The sequence below is a fragment of the Rhamphochromis longiceps genome, linkage group LG19, assembly GCF_057381845.1.
Source record: "Rhamphochromis longiceps isolate RC_006_pf linkage group LG19, R_longiceps_female_GT1.1, whole genome shotgun sequence".
In the NCBI taxonomy this organism is placed as follows: Eukaryota; Metazoa; Chordata; class Actinopteri; order Cichliformes; family Cichlidae; genus Rhamphochromis; species Rhamphochromis longiceps.
In genome coordinates, this window is record NC_140575.1 from 10540525 (window position 1) to 10560411 (window position 19887).

At 47.5% G+C, this 19887-nt stretch overlaps 3 protein-coding genes across 6 annotated transcripts; 2 read left to right on the forward strand and 1 right to left on the reverse strand.

The window, feature by feature from the left end:
• Nucleotides 1-37: 37 nt before the first annotated feature.
• znf839 (zinc finger protein 839) lies at nt 38-10400 on the forward strand. 2 transcript variants are annotated; one of them, XM_085392004.1, is made up of 10 exons: nt 38-749; nt 4359-5447; nt 5630-5761; nt 7642-7755; nt 7865-7957; nt 8200-8346; nt 8429-8533; nt 8710-8809; nt 8899-9010; nt 9221-10400. In XM_085392004.1, exons 1-10 carry the CDS (start codon nt 39-41, stop codon nt 9690-9692), a joined length of 3075 nt encoding a protein of 1024 aa, XP_085248130.1. In that variant the 5' UTR covers nt 38; the 3' UTR covers nt 9693-10400. The 2 variants fall into 2 exon arrangements, with proteins under 2 accessions (XP_085248130.1, XP_085248131.1); XM_085392005.1 differs by having other exon boundaries at nt 8722-8809.
• Nucleotides 10401-10499: 99 nt separating this feature from the next.
• Nucleotides 10500-15958, reverse strand: cinp (cyclin dependent kinase 2 interacting protein). 2 transcript variants are annotated; one of them, XM_085392008.1, is made up of 5 exons: nt 15746-15958; nt 14741-14903; nt 14535-14664; nt 13650-13779; nt 10500-11256 (listed from the first exon to the last, which is right to left on the reverse strand). In XM_085392008.1, the coding sequence occupies exons 1-5, from the start codon at nt 15750-15752 to the stop codon at nt 11054-11056; spliced, it is 633 nt and encodes a 210-aa protein (XP_085248134.1). In that variant the 5' UTR covers nt 15753-15958; the 3' UTR covers nt 10500-11053. The 2 variants fall into 2 exon arrangements, with proteins under 2 accessions (XP_085248134.1, XP_085248135.1); XM_085392009.1 differs by lacking the exon at nt 15746-15958 and adding an exon at nt 15521-15696.
• Nucleotides 15959-16266: 308 nt separating this feature from the next.
• Nucleotides 16267-18369, forward strand: LOC146646228 (uncharacterized). 2 transcript variants are annotated; one of them, XM_085392007.1, is made up of 4 exons: nt 16267-16915; nt 17090-17281; nt 17351-17561; nt 17643-18369. In XM_085392007.1, exons 1-4 carry the CDS (start codon nt 16267-16269, stop codon nt 17875-17877), a joined length of 1287 nt encoding a protein of 428 aa, XP_085248133.1. In that variant the 3' UTR covers nt 17878-18369. The 2 variants fall into 2 exon arrangements, with proteins under 2 accessions (XP_085248133.1, XP_085248132.1); XM_085392006.1 differs by having other exon boundaries at nt 17090-17561.
• Nucleotides 18370-19887: the final 1518 nt, after the last annotated feature.

A 19887-nucleotide genomic window follows, 5' to 3' on the forward strand; every position in this document is an offset into this window, starting at 1 on the left:
CCCCGAGTGTCTGCACTGACTCCAACCTCACAGCCAAAATGGCGGACAGCGAGGGTGACAGAACAATAACAGCCCCGGAGTCGTCGGGGGCCGCGGATCAGCCCCCCACCGCCCTGAGCGCCCAGCCCGGGGACGGCTCACCAGCAACCCCCGCTGCTCACAGCAGCAAGCCCGGGGAGAACGTAGCGGCGGCCGGCAACCAGAGCGGCAATCTGAAGCCCGTGTCCGGCACGGAGGGCGACCAGCTGGGCCACAGTGTACCGGTGGCGTCCGGGGCTCAGCTGGCGGAGCTACTGCCGAGCCAGCCGGAGGAGCAGAGCATTCTGGTGGCCACGGAGTTCACCGACCTGGCTAACACCACCATCCTGTACGTGCAGCCAGACGGCAGTCTGGTGGAGAGCTCCGGGCTGACGGCAGAGGAGCAGCAGGCGCTGCTGGAGCAGCTCACCAAGCAGCAGGTGGTCCAGGTTTCCGACATCGAGGCGGCCCAGCTGCTCCAGCAGGGCCAGCTGATCAAACCGGCTCACAGCGCAGCTCTGGATCCGAGTCAGCTGCAGCAGGTCATCAACCAGGTCACCAAGTCCCAGCAGCAGCAGGTCCAGGTGTCACAGCAGCAGGTCCCAAAGCAGCAGATCCAGGTCTCCCAGCAGAACCTGAAAGGCCCGAACAACGCCTCCCAGCAGCTGAAGAGCGTGGCCCAGCAGGTGGCCATGCAGACGGGAAGCTCGATCCCCTTGATCCAGAAAAAGGTGGGTCACATAATAATAAAAATAATGATAATACTACATTTTATTTGAAAGCGCCTTTCAGAGCACTCAAGGACACTGTACACAGCAGAATAATAAAAGCAAGCAATTTACACAATCACAAGACATAAAACACATTTGAAATAGCAGAGTGTTATGTGGGATGAGCTGTTTTGAACAAGTGAGTTTTGAGTCTAGACTTAAAAAGAGAGAATGAAGTGATATTTCTTATATCAGGAGGAAGGGAGTTCCAGAGTCGAGCAGCTGAAAGCCCTGCTCCCCATGGTGGCAAGACGGGGAGAGGGGACAGAGAGAGAAGAAGATCTAAGACACCGAGATGGAATGGTGATCTGAACCAAATCAGAGAGAGGGAGAGATGTCGAATAGCCTTAAATGTATACAGAAGCATTTTGAAATTGATGCGATATTTGACCGGGAGCCAATGAAGCTGCTGCAAGACAGGAGTGATGTGATGGATAGAAGGGGTCCTGATGATAATTGTTGCACAATTGAAAATATGCAGACCGAGTGACATTATTGACGTGGGAATTGAAAGATAGAGTACTGTCGAGGATGACACCCAAGCTTTTCACAGAGGAAGAAATGGAGTTTTATTTTTTGATTGAGTATTGATTGTAATAGAGAAACTGTTGGTTCTGGATAATGTTGATTTAGAGCCGACCAAGATAAGCTCGGATTTGTTACTGTTGAGTTTAAGAAAATTAGAAGAGAACCATGAATTTAGTTCGGCTAAACAGAGGGTGAGGGAGGATGGGGGGAGAGCAGAATCATAATTAAACCAGAAAACCAGACTGGAACTATTCATACAGATTATTGTTAGTTAAGTGTGAGTGGAGTTGTGGCAACTATCTTCTTGAGAATTTTTGAGAGGAATGGTAGATTGGAAAAAGGACAAAAATTGTCAAAATTTATGAGGTCTAGACCCGTTTTGTTTTTGTTTGTTTTTTTGTTGTTTTTTTTTTTCAATATTGGGGTGACGGCAGCAACTTTGAAGGAAACAGGAACAGTTCCAGTGGTAAGTTAAGAATACAGGGTGGGCCATTTATATGGATACACCGTAATATTAAAGTCCTGTTTGTGGCACATTAGTATATGTGAGGGGGCAAACTCCTCAAGATGGGTGGTGACCATGGTGGCCAATTAGAAGTCGGCCATCTTGGATACAACTTTTGTTTTTTCAATAGGAAGAGGGCCATGTGACACATCAAACTTATTGGTAATGTCACAAGAAAAACAATGGTGTGCTTGGTTTCAACGTAACTTTATTCTTTCATGAGTTATTTACAAGTTTCTGACCACTTATAAAATGTGTTCAATGTGCTGCCCATTGTGTTGGATTGTCAATACAACCCTCTTCTCTCACTCTTCACACACTGATAGCAACACCGCAGGAGAAATGCCAGCACAGCCATCCAGTATCCGTAGTTTCAGGTGCTGCACATCTCGTATCTTCACACCATAGACAATTGCCTTCAGATGACCCCAAAGACAAAAGTCTAAGGGGGTCAGATCGGGAGACCTTGGGGGCCATTCAACTGGCCCACGACGACCAATCCACTTTCCAGGAAACTGTTCATCTAGGAATGCTCGGACCTGGCACCCATAATGTGGTGGTGCACCACCTTGCTGGAAAAACTCAGGGAACGTTCCAGCTTCAGTGCATAAAGAGGGAAACACATCATCATGTAGCAATTTCAAATATCCAGTGGCCTTGAGGTTTCCATTGATGAAGAATGGACCCACTATCATTGTACCCCACATACCACACCAAACCATCACTTTTGTTGGTCCAACAGTCTTGGAGGGATCCATCCAATGTGGGTTCGTGTCAGACCAATAGCGGTGGTTTTGTTTGTTAACTTCACCATTCACATAAAAGTTTGCCTCATCACTGAACAAAATCTTCTGTGTGAACCGAGGGTCCTGTTCCAGTTTTTGTTTTGCCCATTCTGCAAATTCTGTGCGCCGATCTGGGTCATCCTCGTTGAGATGCTGCAGTAGCTGGAGTTTGTAAGGGTGCCATTTGTGAGTAGCTAATACCCGCCTAAGGGATGTTCGACTAATGCCACTCTCCAGTGACATGCAGCGAGTGCTACGCTGTGGGCTCTTGCTGAATGAAGCTAGGACAGCCACTGATGTTTCTTCATTAGTGACAGTTTTCTTGCGTCCACATTTTGGCAAATCCAACACTGAACCAGTTTCACGAAACTTAGCAAGCAGTTTGCTAACTGTAGCATGGGAGATGGGTGGTCTCGTAGGGTGTCTTGCATTGAAATCTGCTGCAATGACCCGGTTACTGCGTTCACCAGATATCAACACAATTTCGATCCGCTCCTCACGTGTTAACCTCTTCGACATGTCAATGGCTGTGAACTAAGAGAAACTTGTAAATAACTCATGAAAGAAAAAAGTTACGTTGAAACCAAGCACACCATTGTTTTTCTTGTGACATTACCAATAAGTTTGATGTGTCACATGGCCCTCTTCCTATTGAAAAAACAAAAGTTGTATCCAAGATGGCCGACTTCTAATTGGCCCCCATGGTCACCACCCATCTTGAGGAGTTTGCCCCCTCACATATACTAATGTGCCACAAACAGGACTTTAATATCACCAACCATTCCCATGTTATTACGGTGTATCCATATTAATGGCCCACCCTGTAGATGATTAATTTTAAATCTTAGTGGCGGCCGCCATTGGCGCAAACTGGAGTTTGGCTGAGCCGCGCTATGAGTGTAGAGTGTAGCTGGACTATTTGAAAGCAAAATAACAGGTCTTTGAGGGTCAGAAATCTGGCTGATAAGCAAGTGGTCAAATACGTGACACAGTAATTCACAAATAAATTGTTCAAAAATCATACAATGTGATTTTTGGATTTTTTCTTTTTAGATTCTGTCTCTCACAATGGAAATGCACCTATGCTGAAAATTGTAGACCCCTCCATGATTTCTAAGTAAGAGAACTTGCAAAATCACAGGGTGATCAAATACGTATTGACATCACTGTATGAGGGGAAGCAAAGAGGGTAGACAGGCCTTGACCAGAACTGTAGGAATGGGGTCTCGCTGACAAGGAGAAGGTTTTGAATTACAGATGAAATCTGAAATATCAGTGACAGAGGGAAGTTGGAAAGCAGAAAGCAGTGTGATGGGAGTGGAATTGCAAATGAAGAGCTACATGGAGGAAGATCCATGCTGAGAAAGTCCAACTCGATTGGGGCCTGGACAGGTGATGCAGGTGAGGCGTGACAGCAGCAGCTCGCAGTGGGCTGCCGTCTCCATGTTTATGAACATGTTTACCTGCTGTTTACTTAACCACACGGTTAGTTTTTCAACTTCAGGTTCAGAAACATAAAAAACGGGTTTGGTTGTGAATTTTCACATTTGGAGCCCTTAGAACTTTTAAATGCTTCACACTGACATAAGAACTCATCAGTCCATTTTCATTATCCATACACTCTTCAGGAATCCTTAAACCAACTTCTTCATCGACTCAGTTTGTGATCTTAATGTTGCCACGGTAAAAAATCTCTGAATAATCACACTCATCGTGTGTTTTGATCTACTTTCTGTGTGTCTGTCCTTCCAGTCGGAGCCCGTTAGGATCCAGATCCAGGTGCCTCCCAAACAGGAAGTGAAGCCTGGCTCCGCCACCCAGCAGAAGTCGGTCACTCAGCCGCAAGTGAAGCTGTCAGCCAATGGCAGCGTGAGCAGCACTCAGATTATCCACATCCAGCCCGTGGTTGGTCAGGAGGGTCAGCAGTTCTTCCTGCAGCAGAATCCTGGAGACCCGCCCATCCAGCTGCTGCTACAGAGCCCCGCCCCCGTGGTCGGCTCACTGCTACCATTGGTCCACAAGCTGACAGGCCAGACGGCATCAGTTGCCTCCAGCGTAGGTCAGAAACCCACGGCAACACCAATCAGAGTGTCCACGGCACCCACTGTTAAGACCCCAATCCCTTCAATAATTAAGACTCCACCCACTACTGTGGCTAAAACTGTTAGCTTTCCATTAATTAAAACACCTGCTAACGGCACGATGACTGCTGCCCGTAAAAGTCCCATTAAACCACCTGTCACAGTCACGACAGTCCCAGTACAGACCGCCGCGCCTGCTGCACAATGTGTCACGGTGGCCACGCCCTCTACAGCCCCTCCCACTAAGGACAGAAGTGAGCAAAAAGAGAAGGAGAAGAAGGCAAAGAAGAGGGAGAAAAAAGCAATGAAGGTCCAAACCCGGTCCGGGCGGGTCTCCAGACCACCGAAGTACAAAGCCAAAGACTACAAGTTCATAAAGACAGAGGACCTCGCTGAAAGTCACCAGTCCGACTCAGACGACTACTCTGACATGAGCGTGGAGGAGGAGGACGGCGAGGGCAGCAGGAAGGATGGCGCCACGCCCGGCAGCTCCCTCACCTACAGCCACAAGTCTCGGTCCCACCGCTGCCAGACCTGCGACAAGGCCTACATCGGTGCTGGCGGCCTGAACCGCCACTACAAACTGAACCCGACCCACGGGGAGCCAGAGCCACCTGGCGACCCACCGGGGAACACACCGCACCCCCTTCCAGACAACAGCCAATCAGAGGAAACGGCAACAGTCGGCGTCAATGAGGAGGAGGAGGAGGAGGAGGAGAAAAATAAGGATGACAAACCTGCGGCCACGGCAACAAATAAAGTGAGAAATCATCCACCAATCACAGCAGAGATCTGTCATCCTACAGTTTATTTTCTTATTGTCTGTACAGTTAATAAGCTGTTAACTAACCAGCTAATTATGGCTGGTTAGCCCTTTCTGGAGATCAAACATTCAGGATAATAACAGCTGTCGACAGTAAGGTGACTGTTGTCCGTCTGCAGGTGGAGGGGGGTCCAGCAGCAGCTGTAGGACTCAGAGGCCTCCATCATCGGGGCCCCGGCCGTCCCCGAGGACGAGGGCGAGGCAGGGGGCGGGGACGAGGGCGGGGACGGTCACTGGGGCCGCCTCCTAAGGTGAGATTGCTCATGGAGTATGAAAGTGATGAACGGCTGCCGGTGAGAGTTCATGTTACAGCTAGCCGGTCATCATCGTTCCCAGACTGTGAAAGTGCCGTCGCTGTTCTGTTGTAGTTGAAGGACTTCAGCTTTTCAGCTCTTTGTTCTTGTTCAGGGAGAGAAATTTGCTCCCTGCAACATTACAGTCGGGCTCAATGTCTGCAGTGGAGAGCACACAGGTGACACTGCGAAGCAGAAGCTTCTTCCTCTTTGAGTGAAGAACAAAACTCCAGCTGTGACTCAGTTCATTTTTACTCCTGGCACAAACAACTGCTGCTTTGTAACCCGCTTCAGTTCACTCACTTCACCTTGCGTGTGCTTCAGAGGTCCCTGGCAGAGAGCGCACTGCTGCCTGCTCCTTTGTCACTTCACCTGGTGTTCCAGGTGTGCTTTATCCCAATTCAAAATAGAGCTGGGCGATATAATATTTTCTTCATATCACGATATGTTTTTTTTTTAATTTCCAGGCGATAACGATATCTATCACGATATAAGCCAAATAACTATATTTGTAAGATTTAAATGTGCCGTTGCTCACAAGTAAAATGTGAAATAATCAGCAGCTTGTTTTGATTTAAATATTTATTTCCCATAATAAGTTCAACAGGGTAGATGTACTTAAGGAACATGAGACTTTTTCAGATAAAGGCAAATATTGCAAACTACACAAAAGGCAGCCGCTAAAGCGTTTAAGTTTCAAAATAGAACAAATGAAACAGACTAAATTGTCAATTCCACTTAGAAACAAAATATTAATTCTAAAAATAAATCTTAGTTTGTTTTACAGAAGAACAGACAAAACTGACTAACTTTTGTCAATATCAAATAAACTGAGAACTAAAAGGAAATTCTCAATCTCCCCTCGTTGTATAGCTGAGCTTTTCAAACAGTTTTAACAGGTACTTTAGTCTGACAAAAGCCGAATGACGAATTAGCGCTTCCAGTCAGAGCCTGAGCATGCACCGCTTTATTGTATTTCCAGACTTGCTTTCGGCACATTTACAGTGCGCGCTACTCTGTTTTTTGTCAGACTTGAAATAGCTGAAATACCTTCACACTACGGAACTTCTATGGCTCTTCCGTTCGACAATCTCTCCGCATTGGAACCATCATCGGTTTTCTCTTCGCTCACGCTCAGTTGATTTTTCTCTAGTCGCCACACTCGTTTCCTCCATTACCCGGGCGGCACGGCGGCTGGCTGCTTCCCAAACAAATACACATGTGCGGCTTGGCACTTGTGCTGTACGTAACAAGTCACGTGACGCTGCGGCTGTGATTGGTTTGGCTCTGCACTACTTAATGTGGATTGGCTGTTCTTTTTTTTTTTTTTTAAGAGGACAAGAGACGAGGCCTATCACAATAGTTAAATTTTTCTATCGAGAAAAAGTTATTTCGCAACACATATCGTGATCGTTCTATCGCCCAGCTCTAATTCAAACTAAAGTACTTTCATCTCTCAGAAAACTCACATTTCTCAGAAACATGGGCTCTGACACATTTACAGTGAAGCTGCATTCATGCACGCACAGACACACTTGAATTGAAAAAGGATAAATGTTGCCTTCAAAATAAAAGCAACAAAGTAGTATCGGCCTACAAAATGGCAAAACACAGTAATCATTCTTTGTACGGTGTCTGCGATGGGACAAACGGCACAATATGCGACCTCACGCGCTGTCGGGGATGCTTTGCTGTAAATAGACCTTTGTTCAACTCTTATTAGAGCTTTGACTACATCTGTCACTTGTCCAGGTGAGCTCACCTGTACAGTAGTTTGCACAGAAACCTCGTCCTGCTCTGTTAGCACTCAGGTGAATCTGATTGCTCATTTTTCGCAGGTGACTGTGGGCCTCGTGAGTAGGAGAGGTCGTCGTGGTCGACCTCCAAAGTTGGGTGTTACCATGGTAACAGCAGAGCAGCAGGTAGAGAGAAGACGAGAGCGTCTAGAGGAGGTAAGGTGGAGGAAGCAGCTCCTTTCAGAGTAAAGGTCTTCAAAAATATTGATTTATGTGTAGTCACCTAATGCGCTAACACCTGAGTGTCCTATCACGTCGCTCACAGGTGGTGGAGCAGTGCGAGGATGAGGAGCTGATGGACATCGTTCTTCCTCGTCTGACCAAAGTGATGAGTCTGTGGGAGCTAATGCTGGCAAAGGTACGCACACACGAAGGACAAACCTTTATCCACACCTGCCAGGATCTGTGACATCATCAGGGGCTCAGAATCAGAATACTTTATTAATGCCAGAGCAAATTATGTGAGCACAAGACAGTGGAGCATGTTATTCCAAACAGCTGACAGTTTAAACTGAGCTGCTCTCTCATCGCACTGACTCTTATTTTCTCTGTAAATGATGTGCAGCTATTGCAGTGTATCATGTGCCCTGGCTGTTCCAGGTGGAGCGCGGCGGTCCGGGTCGAACTCATTTCCCAGACATTTACCGTGAGTTCGAGTCCCTGCAGGCTCAGGTGAGGCAGGCCGCCCAGGATTACATCAGCAGCCCGCAGGGTGGAGCCACGCCCCTGGAAATCAGGAACATAGAGGTGAGGCCCATGCTGACATCAGAACGCCTGTTACAAGTGGACCCTGCGGCGTACAGGTGACCCAGACCGTGCTGTGTTTCAGGTGGCCAGGTCTCTAGGGATCCTGGACGAGGTGAACAGGATGAAGGTGGTTCCTGGAGCGTCTCCTGGCTCCAGTTCAACAAATAAGAACGTGCGATACATGGAGGTAAGCACACCTGCATCCAAGTTGTTATAACAAGATAAGCCTACATCCCCGCACGGTCGGGCGGTCAGTCTAAGCAGCCAATCACAGCTTTAGAGTCGTAGCTGACAATGAGGTCGACCACAGCTTCTCACTGAGGTTTACCTGAAGATTAGAGGTACGGTTCTAATCCGCATCAGTCTCCTTCCCAGAACTCTAAGATGCTGCCGCCATCCAAGAGGTTCAAGATGGAGAACAGCGTCCCCGTGCATCACAATGGCCTCGAGACGCCAAAAACAGGTATGGCTGGAATGTCCTAATCTACAGCTAAATTACAGATAAAACATCTATCTCTGCTTTCTTAATCTCTCTGCATGTCGTCCGACCAGGTGGGACCGCGGTGACCTCTGTGACCCCTCTGAAGTCCTGCTCGGTCTCTGTCGCTCCTCTCGTGATTCCAGAGGGAACCAGACTGTTGACAGTCTCTGCTGACGCCTCCAGGTGAGCTGTCTCTACCTCCTGTTTGCTGAGTACATGTGCGTGGTAGCCACGCCCTGAGGTGACGATGTGATCACAGGTTACCTGTGAGGTCAGGGTTTCCGTAATGTGGCGAATGTATTTTTACTCGGCCATTTCTAGAAAATCGAGTTCAGGTGAGGTCACTTCTGGAAAGCGCTCCTGTCTCACTGCACTGCAATGTGTTTCTCACAGCTCCTCACAGGCCCCGCCCCCTGACACCCCTATGGAAGTGACCCCAGGTGAGGACCATGACGTCCACCAGGATCAGGCGTCAAGCTCGACAGACATCGGACCCCGGGTGACGGAGCTGGAGAAAGCTCTGGGTTCAGGTCCCAGTGACCCCACGAACACAAAGTCATCTGAGCCCACCCCTACAGCCGGATCTGTCATCAAGCCTGAATCCAGCCTGATCCAGACTCTAAGCCCCTCCCACCCTGAGTTGGGCCCCACGGAGGCCAAAGAGGTGCAGGAGGGCGAGGAGATCTACATCCAGACGGAGGGGCTGACGGTGCAGCTGGCAGAACCGGGCTCAGACGGGATTGTGATCGTTAACGGGCCAGATGGAACCACCATGCACATTCAGACCCCGGAGGGCGTGCCGCTGGAGGCGGTCCAGGCCCTGCTGGGCATTGAGGCGTCCGACGGAGCCAAAGCCCCCCAGTAAACACCTGGACCGGAACCAGCACCTGGTCTGTACCACGCTGACTTGTAAGGTGGAGTGAGGCAGTGCTGCAGACAGACGTACCTGACACCATCCTGCACCTTCGGCGCCCCCCTCAGGTTTCTGCTGGACTTTACAGCTGTAGTAAACACTGCCACCTGCAGGGGGCGCCTGCTCTGACTCCGCCCTGCTGAGGACAACAGGACGAACAACTCCGTTAACCTGACCCCAGACCGTACCTGGAAACTTAGGTCCGGTCATTTCTGGTTCAGACTGAAGCTCCTGTTGATGATGTTCGCCATGACGTCAGAAACCAGAGGGATGGCGTCATGGCGACAGGTGGTTTCACCTTCATCCAGGTGCAGTAGCGTGTTCTGCAGACTCCGGGCTCTGTACAGTGCATCTGATTGGCTCGTTTAGTGCCACCTGTGATGATGTCATCAGCAGCCTCCCTGGTTTCCTGGACTCCTGATTGGCTGTGAATGTGTAAACTTTGTGTCTGGACTCGTTGACCGTGAAGTGATCCGTTGGATGTTCATATGTAGATAAAGTTTAAAAAGTTGCACTATTTTATTACTTTTTATAAAATTCACACAACACGTTCTCCAAACGGGATGAGAACATTCGGAGAACCGACACGAGAACAGAGGGAAAAAACGTTGTCCTGTTCGAGTGTTTCCTGTTCCTCCCAATAAACTAAGCTGAACTCCACCCACCTCAAAGCGTCTGTGTTCTCACGCACACACCTGTCAACCCTCTAACCAGGGATGTCCACCTTGTGCTTCCACTGAAAATTTAAAACACACACAGCAGATTTGAAACAACTTTATTGTACACTTTTCATGTGTACAAAGACCTCCGTCTTTATTTCAGGCACATAAACACATCACATCCATAAAGGGCGGGCTGTGGGCTTCAGCACCCAGACGCCATCGCTATAGGTGGCTCATGCAGAGTCTGACCAGGTGTGTCGCTTCCGGTTTGAACAAACTTGCCATCAATCCGTGATGTAACAAGAAAAAACAAAAACGCTTCAAACATAACATCGCCACGGCAACCAAACCCTTGAGCGGGTAAGTTCTTTGTGGAGATGTTTAATATTAATGATGTCATCAGAATTAAGCCACACAAGTACAGGTGAGGCGACAGGTGAGCTCCGCTGTGCTGATGACAGGTCACGTGTTGATCAGTTTATTGCCTGTGATCTCAAACAAAAAAGGGGCTGAGTGAGTCTCCTTCATCGAGGTGGAGCCAGGGTCACACCTGCATCAGGTTTAATGGATGATCAATAGAGTCACTCATCAGTCTGGCGTTCCTCTGTTGCGACTCTTTCATGTGCTTCATCTCCAACAGGGCTGATGGTCTCACAGTGGGCGGTGCCCAGTCTCCAGCAGCAACGCCTCCAGCCTGAGTCTGCTCTGCGTGGGAATGAACGGCTGATGGAGCCAGCAGGACAGAAAGACCATGCAGAGGTCAGAGGTCACCGTGTGAGCCACTTCCTGTAGGATTGTCTGCTTTAAGAGGAGCTCCTGACGGAACGATTCGAGCAGCACCTGAGAGATTTCACCTGAAACACAAATTAAACAATCACCCAAAGGGATCACAGCATGCAGCTCCACGACAGGACAGGTAGTGTGCTGCCTCACTCAGGGGCACGTTACAGGAAGCAGGTTCAGTTACAACTGAGTCTTTTAACCTCGAGATGAGGGAGAAAGAGAGTTAACGTCGACTATGAGACAGTAACCATGGTAACACTGAACCTAACTGTATGCTGGCAGGTATTTTTTGCCTGACTCCTCCCCTCCTGCTGCACCTGAATCAGCTGACTGACCTCAGATTCATGAAGTTGGAGCTCGGGGGAGACAGTCTGCAGAAGTCTTTACAAACGCTGAAGTCTCACATTTATGTTAGTTTGTTATTTTTGTGTTTAGCACGAAGCTCTGACAGTCAATCAGTAATCAATGTATCAGGACAGAGACAGTGATGACATCACAGATCTATCATCTCCGTGACTCTGTGGACAGTGACGCTGTCAGTTTCCTACATTGCAAACGTTTACTGTGTTACACTCTAATCACCGATCGATCATTTATCATAGTCACCGCTGGAGAATATCTGAGTGAAGATGAGTTCAGATGACTTTTAGACTCTTAAACTGAGACCGTGACGTTTCAAGGCTGCCGCAGACAGTCTGATTGTAATCGGCAAAGTTATTATCGTTAACGAAAACTAACGAAATAACGAAAACTAGAAGTGAAAAAACATTTTTGTTAACGGAAATAATCTTAGTTAGTTTTCCTTTTTTTGTTTTTAACTGAATTTATAGCAAAAATGTGTTTAGTTTTCATTGATGTGTGCGTGTCATACAATAGTCAAGGGTGAAAATGAAGTTTAGTTTCCAGGTTTTTTTTCTTGCCGTGTCTCATTATGCCAGCAGGTGGCAGTACGTTAGTCGAGTCGTCTGTGCTGCTCCGTCCACGCGCAGAATCATGTCAGGAAAAGTCGGGAGAAAGCGCCAGAGTCCAATTTGGGATTACTTTGAGTATGACTGTGTTTTGGATAAAGCAAGTGTCTTGTAGTGGAAAGAGACAAATTATGAGGGACATTTCTAAAGGGAAAAAATCCCACAAACCTTAAAGTGCACTTGAAAAGCTCACACAAGAAGGCTAACCTAGCTTACCTTGAGAAGGTAAGGGAGCACACTCAACCCTCATCCCCAGAAAACAAGCTAACCCCAGGCAAGGCAGCGTGATGCATCCCGAGACAACAGGACGGGGATATCTACATAACTATGTGAGTCAATTGCCTTCAAAAAGTTTATCAATTCACTTGAACCAAAATTACGAACACCCGGTGCTGCAAGAGTTAATAGTCTCATTGGGGCCAAGATATACATTTTATAGTTGCCTGGTATCAATGGTTGTTCATCTGCATTTATTTATTTATTTATTTATTTATTTATTTATTTAAAGAACCCATAGGTGGGAATGTGAGTTGTCTGTCTCTGCGTGTTAGCCCTGCGACAGACAGGCGACTTGTGCAGGGTGCAGGGTATGGTAGCTGGAATAGCAACATACCCAAGGATAAGCAGAAGAGAATGACTGATATGATGAAACTGGGATTTTGTTACACTTAATTATTGCAAACACAACTAAAACTATAACTGAAACTAATCAAAACTAAACTGAAACTAAGGATTTTCAAAAAAATAAAAACTAAACTAAACTAGCAAACAATTGGTAAAAACTAATTAAAACTGATATAAAATTGAAAATCTGAAGTCAAAACTAAATCAAAATAAAAACTAATGAAAATTGCAAAACTATTAAAGCCCTGGTAATCGGATTACATTTCAGTCCCTGAATGTCATCTAACCACATTTTAAAGGTTCCGAGTCTGAGCCTCGACATGTTTGGATCTGCTTCAAGGAATCGCAGGCTCCGGAACAGATCCAAAATGGATTCGGATCACAGATTCAGACCGAATCCGGTTCCAGCTCATCCCGCGTGGCTCTATTTGGATCGTTTACAGCTTCTGCATCTCTGACTTCAACCTTCTCTGCTCAGTGTGCGGGCAGCTGAGTGAAAGCTGAGCCACATTTGTCTTTTATCGTTGGAAACTTTGGTGTTTTACTCAATGACTGTCAGACAGCCATCGTTGATCATGAAGTTGATATGAGATCAGATTATAATTGTTGACACAATTTAAGCATTTTTATCCTATAATGGCAGAATTAATGGAATTTGTTAGTGTTAGCAGAAACCGCAGCAGAAACAATTGAATAAAATCTGAGTAGAGGGCGGATCTGGCTGGAGGCTGTTGCTATGGGCAACTAATCTCACAGCTCCATCAGTAAACTGTGGCTGAATCATCGGATTTAAAGTGAAACGTAAAATTAAGATTAAGCTTCATCTGACCAGTCCTAGCTGCTACACGGTTTCCATCAGCCACGCTGCTCACCAAACTCGCTGGTGCTCCAGCTGTGAAACAGAGGAGTTTTTCTTCCTTCGGCTCCAAACTGAAACGCCTCCAGATCCTCTACTCCACGCTGTGATGTCATCAGACGAGCCATCTTCGTCACCACAGCAGCCTGACAGGAAACAAGAAATGATGTCACACAGTGTTAGAGGTCTTGACGCATGCTCGATGAGCCAGGTAAGCGAATCCCAAAAAGTTGATTCTGTCACTTGGAAGAGTGACTAAATGTTTCTCCCACTGAAAACGCCGCGTCCTCATGAACAGAATCAAACCTGATCAGCCTATCAGAGCAGAGCTCCTTCATCGGTCACATGATACGTGTAAAATGCTTGTCATATGAGCATGCTCAGAGGCTCCAGCAGAACACTGATAGCCTCCTTCCTGATTCCTGTTATTGATTATTATCTTGCTTGATTAGCTCTATCTGGGAGTTCAGGTTTAACTGATCCAGCTCACTCAGAGAAAGATGGGAAAAGGTGAACCTGATGATGGCATCACTTTAAATCAACAAACTGAGATTCAGTTTAACTTCGTAAAGCAGTTGTGCCCAAGGAGGAGGAGCCTTAATCTGTGTCACATGCTCAGTCAAGATCAATACTGATCAGCTTTTGTTCAGTGGTCAATAAAAGCTGTTCTCACTTTCTTTTGAAAGGTCTGTGTGAGCTTTTACTCTCCGCACTCAGATTGTTGATCACTGATGGAGCTGCTCTGTGTGTGTGTGTGTGTGTGTGTGTGTGTGTGTGTGTGTGTGTGTGTGTGTGTGTGTGTGTGTGTGTGTGTGTGTGTGTGATTATTGATTGGATTCTGAACCAGTGTTTTGTTTTTGTCTCTGAAACTAAGTGTAAATAAAGTTTTTTGAAGCTTCACCATTTTGTCAACGATTTCCTGCAGTTTGAGACATTTGTCCTGCAGCTCGGAGGCTCCGCCCACGTGCTGTGATGAGGAAGAGGGTGGAGGCGATGAAGAGTTGTTGAGCAACAGCTGATCGCTCTGAGCACTGAAAACAGATTTCAGATCGATCAATCACATGATCGATCAACACCTGGCATTCCTGAAATCATCAGTAAACTGACCGCCTCATGTTGATGATGCTCTCCACCGCCATGAAGCCATCCTCATTCAACCTGTCCCACCGCAGCATCATGTTGTGCCAGTCGGCAGCGTTGTCTTTGATCTTTCTCGCACTTCCTGTGATCGCAGCAGACTTCCTGTTTGCTGACGTCACTGAGATGTCACCTGAAAACAGAGTCACGTGATTTTGTTGTTGATGGTTTTAGTGACAGAGCGTGCAGGCGACACAAGACAATCCATAAAACCTGCGTAAACCTCGGTTCTCAACGTGCAGCTCGCCGCCTCACAGCGGCCTCTGTCACTTCCTGTGATCTCACAGCTCAGAACGTGACAACATTTCTAAACTTTTTGTAAAAAAAAAAAAAGTCATTTAAAAAAAAAAAACAAAAAAAAAACATACAAATGTCAAAAATTTTAATAAAATGAAGTAAAGCAAATTAAAAACAAACAAATATGAGCGGCTCCTCGTCACTGACCAATCAAAGACATGATGCTACTTTAACATGTGCAGCCTTCAGGAAGTCACCTCATTGCATCATTCAGCTGTCAAAGGTCAACCGTAACTAACCCTAACCCACCATGAAGCCAGTCCAACATATCCAGGATTTCTTGCCTTGTCTGGCTTCACTGACCTCATCCACTGCAGCCAGAGGTCACTTCATCCAGCTAACTCAGGGTTTACCTGACTTTAGCCGGGTCAGGGGGTATTTCACCATGGTAACGCTGCCGGTCTGAAGCGATAATGATTCCTGCTGGTCAATAATCGATATCAAGCTGCCCACCTTTATGGTCCACGTGACTCCAGGCAAAGGTGAAATCCTACAGGGACCTCAGGTGTATACATATGACGTCACTCTTTGTTGTCGTTTTGGTCTCTAAGCTCTGACCCTGAGCGCGTGATCGCTGATTAATAACGGAAAGGCTTCCGCCAGTCAGCTGATACCTTTTGCTGCGCGTGCCATCGATCAGCTGGTTAGTCACGTGTGGATCGATTATCAATCACCCACCTTCCATCTGATCGATCAGCTCCGACCAGCTCCACCCGCTCAGCTTCTTCTTCGGCGGTTTTTCTTCCAGTCGTCTTCTTTGACCGCGGGTGTCTGGTTTCCGGTCTCGGCACTCCTCAGGTAAACTCACCTGTGCGCGAGAAGCAATGTTCTGACTTTAAACTGATTTTCTGCTCTTACACGTGACTGACGATGCAGCCTTTTCAATTCTCTGACATGCGCAATAACGTCTGAAACTTACTGGCCGTGACGTCAGCACTGGGACCGGATGTTGTAAGTAAGTGTCACTGCGCCTGCGCTAACACTGGGACTGCCGTACTTTTACTGACTCTCTTTTTCTGTGGAGATCTTTTAAAATCTGGCGATAATCAATAATATCACGCAGGCGCAGGCAGAGTAAGAAGAACTGTTGGAGCTGACCATAGACACGATCTCAGCTAATCAAAAAGGCGGTGTTGCGGCTGTGATGACGTTAGGGCCGCTGCTCAGGTAGCTCCGTGATCGATTATCGGAGGTGAGAGATGGCGCTGCAGCTTCCGGCCGAGTTGTGGCTGAAGGTGTTCAGCTTTCTGTCCTGGAGGGACAAACTGAGCATGCGCTGCACCTGCTCATACTTCAGACACCTGCTGGATAAGTCCCGCCCCTTGTGGAGGGGCTTCAGCGTGGTGCTGCAGAACCTCTCGCGCTATAACCGCTCGTTCTGGCGTAGCCTGGCTCAGAGGCACGTGGGTAACGTGCTGCTGCGCTCAGGTAAGAGGAAGCACCTGAAGCAGCTGCACGCCTGGCTACCGTCGCTCTGCGGCCTGCGACTGGACGACTGGAGAGAAGGGGGCGTGGATGATCTCAGACTGTTCCGCCAGCTTCAGCGACTGTCCGTCACTTCCTGTTCCATTCCGCTGAGGAACCTGGACTTCCTGTTTCCTCTGAGTCAGCAGCTGACGCAGCTCAGCCTCTGTAACGTGCAGCTCACCTGTTCTGCCTCTCACCTGTTGGCCACCGTTGGTCAGTTGACGTGTCTGACCTCGCTACTGCTGCACCACGACGGCAGCCTAAGGGTCCCGTCCCTCAGCGGTGTCCTCGCTCACCTGAGCGAGCTCACACACCTGTCCTGGACCATGATCACCTACAGGACACTTCCACACGACTTCTTCAGCCCCGTCCACCACACAGGTTGGCACACCTGGATCAGTCGCTCGCTGAGATATGTAATAGTTAGATTATTGATCTTGATGGTTAGGCACTGGTGTGTTCTGCCTTCCTGCTGACCTGCCTCACCTCTGAGATGGAACAGAGACAGGCGAGATTAGACGTCACATGGCTCAGGTGTGTTTTATCGTCCTGCAGGTGACGCCGCATTGCAGCTGCTGGACTTGCAGCTGCTGAATTATGACGCCGTGGTGACACAGGAAACGCTGCAGCCTTTGTCCCGCCTCCGTAGCCTGTCAGTGTTCCACCTGTACTCCGTACCTGGACCCACCTGTCACCTGCAGACGTGGCTGACGTCACTGCCACACCTAACCAACCTCAGCATCCACGGTGAGTGTCTGTTTCCCCCCTTCGTATTTGTCTATCTGAGCATCTCTCTTATGTCTGCATATTCAATAGGAGGCCACCCCCTGGCATCGTACGCTGACTTCCTGCCCACCTCGCTGCTCAGCCTGACGCTGTGTGTGGACCTGCAGCCCAACGACCTGCGGGTGGTCTCCGCCCGGGCACCGCAGCTTGAGCATCTTCACCTGGAGCCCTGGAGCTCGTCGTCCGACCTCATCAGACTCCTCCCACAGCTGTTCCCTCATCTGAAAACGCTGCGGATAAGGTGAGCCCGACACGTCACACGCAGTGTCTCTGTTGTAAGTGTCATGATGATTTCCATGGTAACCTGCCGTCGCTGTTTCAGGCACCAGCACGTGTCTGACGATGACTTCCTGCAGCTGCAGCGACTGCGGCGCCTAGACACTCTGGAGGTTCTGGACTCGTACTACAGACCTGACCCGAGCGACCCAAGCCGGGTCATCTTTGAGCCGAGTCCTCGTTTGCTGCGGCTGACCTCTGACCTGCAGAGACTGACCAATCACAGAGTCAGAGTCATCACCAGCTCACATGGAGACCTGCTCAGCTGCCACTGTGTCTGACCAGTCCATGGCTGTGTCCCAATTCAGGGTCTGCACGCTTGAAGTACGCACACTACGCGTACTACGTACGGTGCGTACTATAAGTACGAGAAGTGCGGAAGTGAGAGGCTTGTGAAATGGGATGGTCTAGCCTTCGTCGCGCTGTTCAGGTTGCCTAGCAACCATGAAACTAACCGTGAGAAACGGTACATACAGCTTTGTGTGACAGAAATGAAGGAGAAAAAATGTTTTGTTGGTCATTCATTTTTGTCATGACATCACTTTAGTTGAGTATCTGAGGCTGAGACCACGGGACTGTAAAACATGATTGTTGGGCTTCATTTCTGTGCTGAACAGTCATTTAAGATTAGTTAGTAAATAACAATTAGTTAATGTTGTTCATGAGACTAAAGTCAACACACTGTGGTAATGTAAATATAATATGGCCAATATTATAGTATTGTCAGATTATTATGATATATATATATATATATATATATATATATATATATATATATATATATGGCTTTACAACCAAGTTAACGCTGAAAGTACAGACATCACTAATGTCACTTTGCCGACATGTGGCCAACAGCAATGTTTTAATGTTCTTCATTATTAAACATTCGCACATAAATTCTTGACATCATATTCAGTACTTACTTTTGACAGTTCACTCTTCGGCCGCTCCCTTCTGCCATATTTCGCGGCAAAATTATCCACACCCACCGCCGCACTATGAATTGTGGGATATATGGGACCACGAAGCATGCACCGGGCCACGCTTGATATTTGGGGAAATCGACGGCGCATTTGGAGTATGCATTTGAAGTACACTTCCAATTGGGACAGCCGTCGCGTGGCGGTGACGTAATCACACTTAAAATGCGTACTTCAAGCGTGCAGACCCTGAATTGGGACACAGCCAGTGAGAGTCTGCCCACCGCGATCAAGATGTAAAACAAAAGGTGGGCCATCGCATCACCTTCAGCTTACTATCCAATTGGCTTTCAGGATCAGCCACCTGGGCCCAACAGAACCATTCATTTATTCTTTCACAGATACGATACGAAAGAAAGGACGAGATCATCGACATCATCATCACAGGGGGAGGGGACACGGCTGGTTCAAAGCTTCTGTGTAGTCATGGTTACACTCAATGATATGGTGAGGGTCCGGCCGCAGCTGCCGTTATCACTGCTGCATTCTGGGTAACGCTTTGGTAATCAATCACTTTATTGAACCTTTGATTTCAGACACTGAATGTGTTTCGGGACTTTGAATCGGTTGATAAATAAAAAGTTGTTTGTTTTTTATTTGATTTATTGCAGGGTTTGAACTTTAACCTTTTTCTGAGGTCACATGTCATATTTGAATCTTTTGAATAATGACACGCGTTTTCTTCAAATGTCAAAATAAAACTTCTTCCTGTTTTGATTTATTTTGTCTGGATTTTTTTTCTGCTTCAAAATCCAAACAAATATTTGAAACAAAAAAAACAAGACTGAAAAACATTAAAAACCAATAATTAACTACTTACAGATTTACTAATCAGACTTATTGATCTTCTGTCTATTAACCTAACCGGAGAGTTAGGGTCGATTCTTTGTTCAACTGGCTTGGCTGTAGCTCAGGTGGCAGAGCAGGTCAGCCACTAATCAGAAGGTTGGTGGTTCGATCCCAGGCTGCCTCCTGGCTGCATGCCAAATATCCTTGGGCAAGATACTAACCCCATGTTTGCCTACTGGTGGTGGTCAGAGGGCCCGGTGGCGCCAGTGTCCGGCAGCCTTGCCTCTGTCAGTGCGCCCCAGGGTGCCTGTGGCTACAACCATCACCAGTGTGTGAATAACTGAATGTAGTGTAAAGTGCTTTGGGGTCCTTAGAGACTTGAGTAAAGCTATACAAATGCAGGCCATTTACCATTCAACTACAAGCAAGCAATTTATTTATATAGCACTTTCAGATCAGCCCCAAGCTGAACACAAAGTGCTGTACACTTGACATGCCAGAAATGATACATTAAACATGTTA

Excerpts from the sequence above, each read along its gene's own strand:
- znf839 (XM_085392004.1), top strand. The coding sequence starts at position 39 with ATGGCGGACAGCGAGGGTGACAGAACAATAACAGCCCCGGAGTCGTCG. Across the intron at positions 8,534-8,709 it reads AGAACGTGCGATACATGGAG|TCTCCTTCCCAGAACTCTAA; the intron begins GTAAGCACACCT and ends AATCCGCATCAG. Across the intron at positions 8,810-8,898 it reads CCTCGAGACGCCAAAAACAG|GTGGGACCGCGGTGACCTCT; the intron begins GTATGGCTGGAA and ends TCGTCCGACCAG.
- LOC146646228 (XM_085392006.1), top strand. The coding sequence starts at position 16,267 with ATGGCGCTGCAGCTTCCGGCCGAGTTGTGGCTGAAGGTGTTCAGCTTT. Across the intron at positions 16,916-17,089 it reads CAGCCCCGTCCACCACACAG|GTGACGCCGCATTGCAGCTG; the intron begins GTTGGCACACCT and ends ATCGTCCTGCAG. Across the intron at positions 17,562-17,642 it reads CTGAAAACGCTGCGGATAAG|GCACCAGCACGTGTCTGACG; the intron begins GTGAGCCCGACA and ends TCGCTGTTTCAG.
- cinp (XM_085392008.1), bottom strand. Across the intron at positions 14,665-14,740 it reads AGCATCATCAACATGAGGCG|TGCTCAGAGCGATCAGCTGT; the intron begins GTCAGTTTACTG and ends ATCTGTTTTCAG. Across the intron at positions 11,257-13,649 it reads CTGGAGCACCAGCGAGTTTG|GTGAAATCTCTCAGGTGCTG; the intron begins GTGAGCAGCGTG and ends TTTGTGTTTCAG.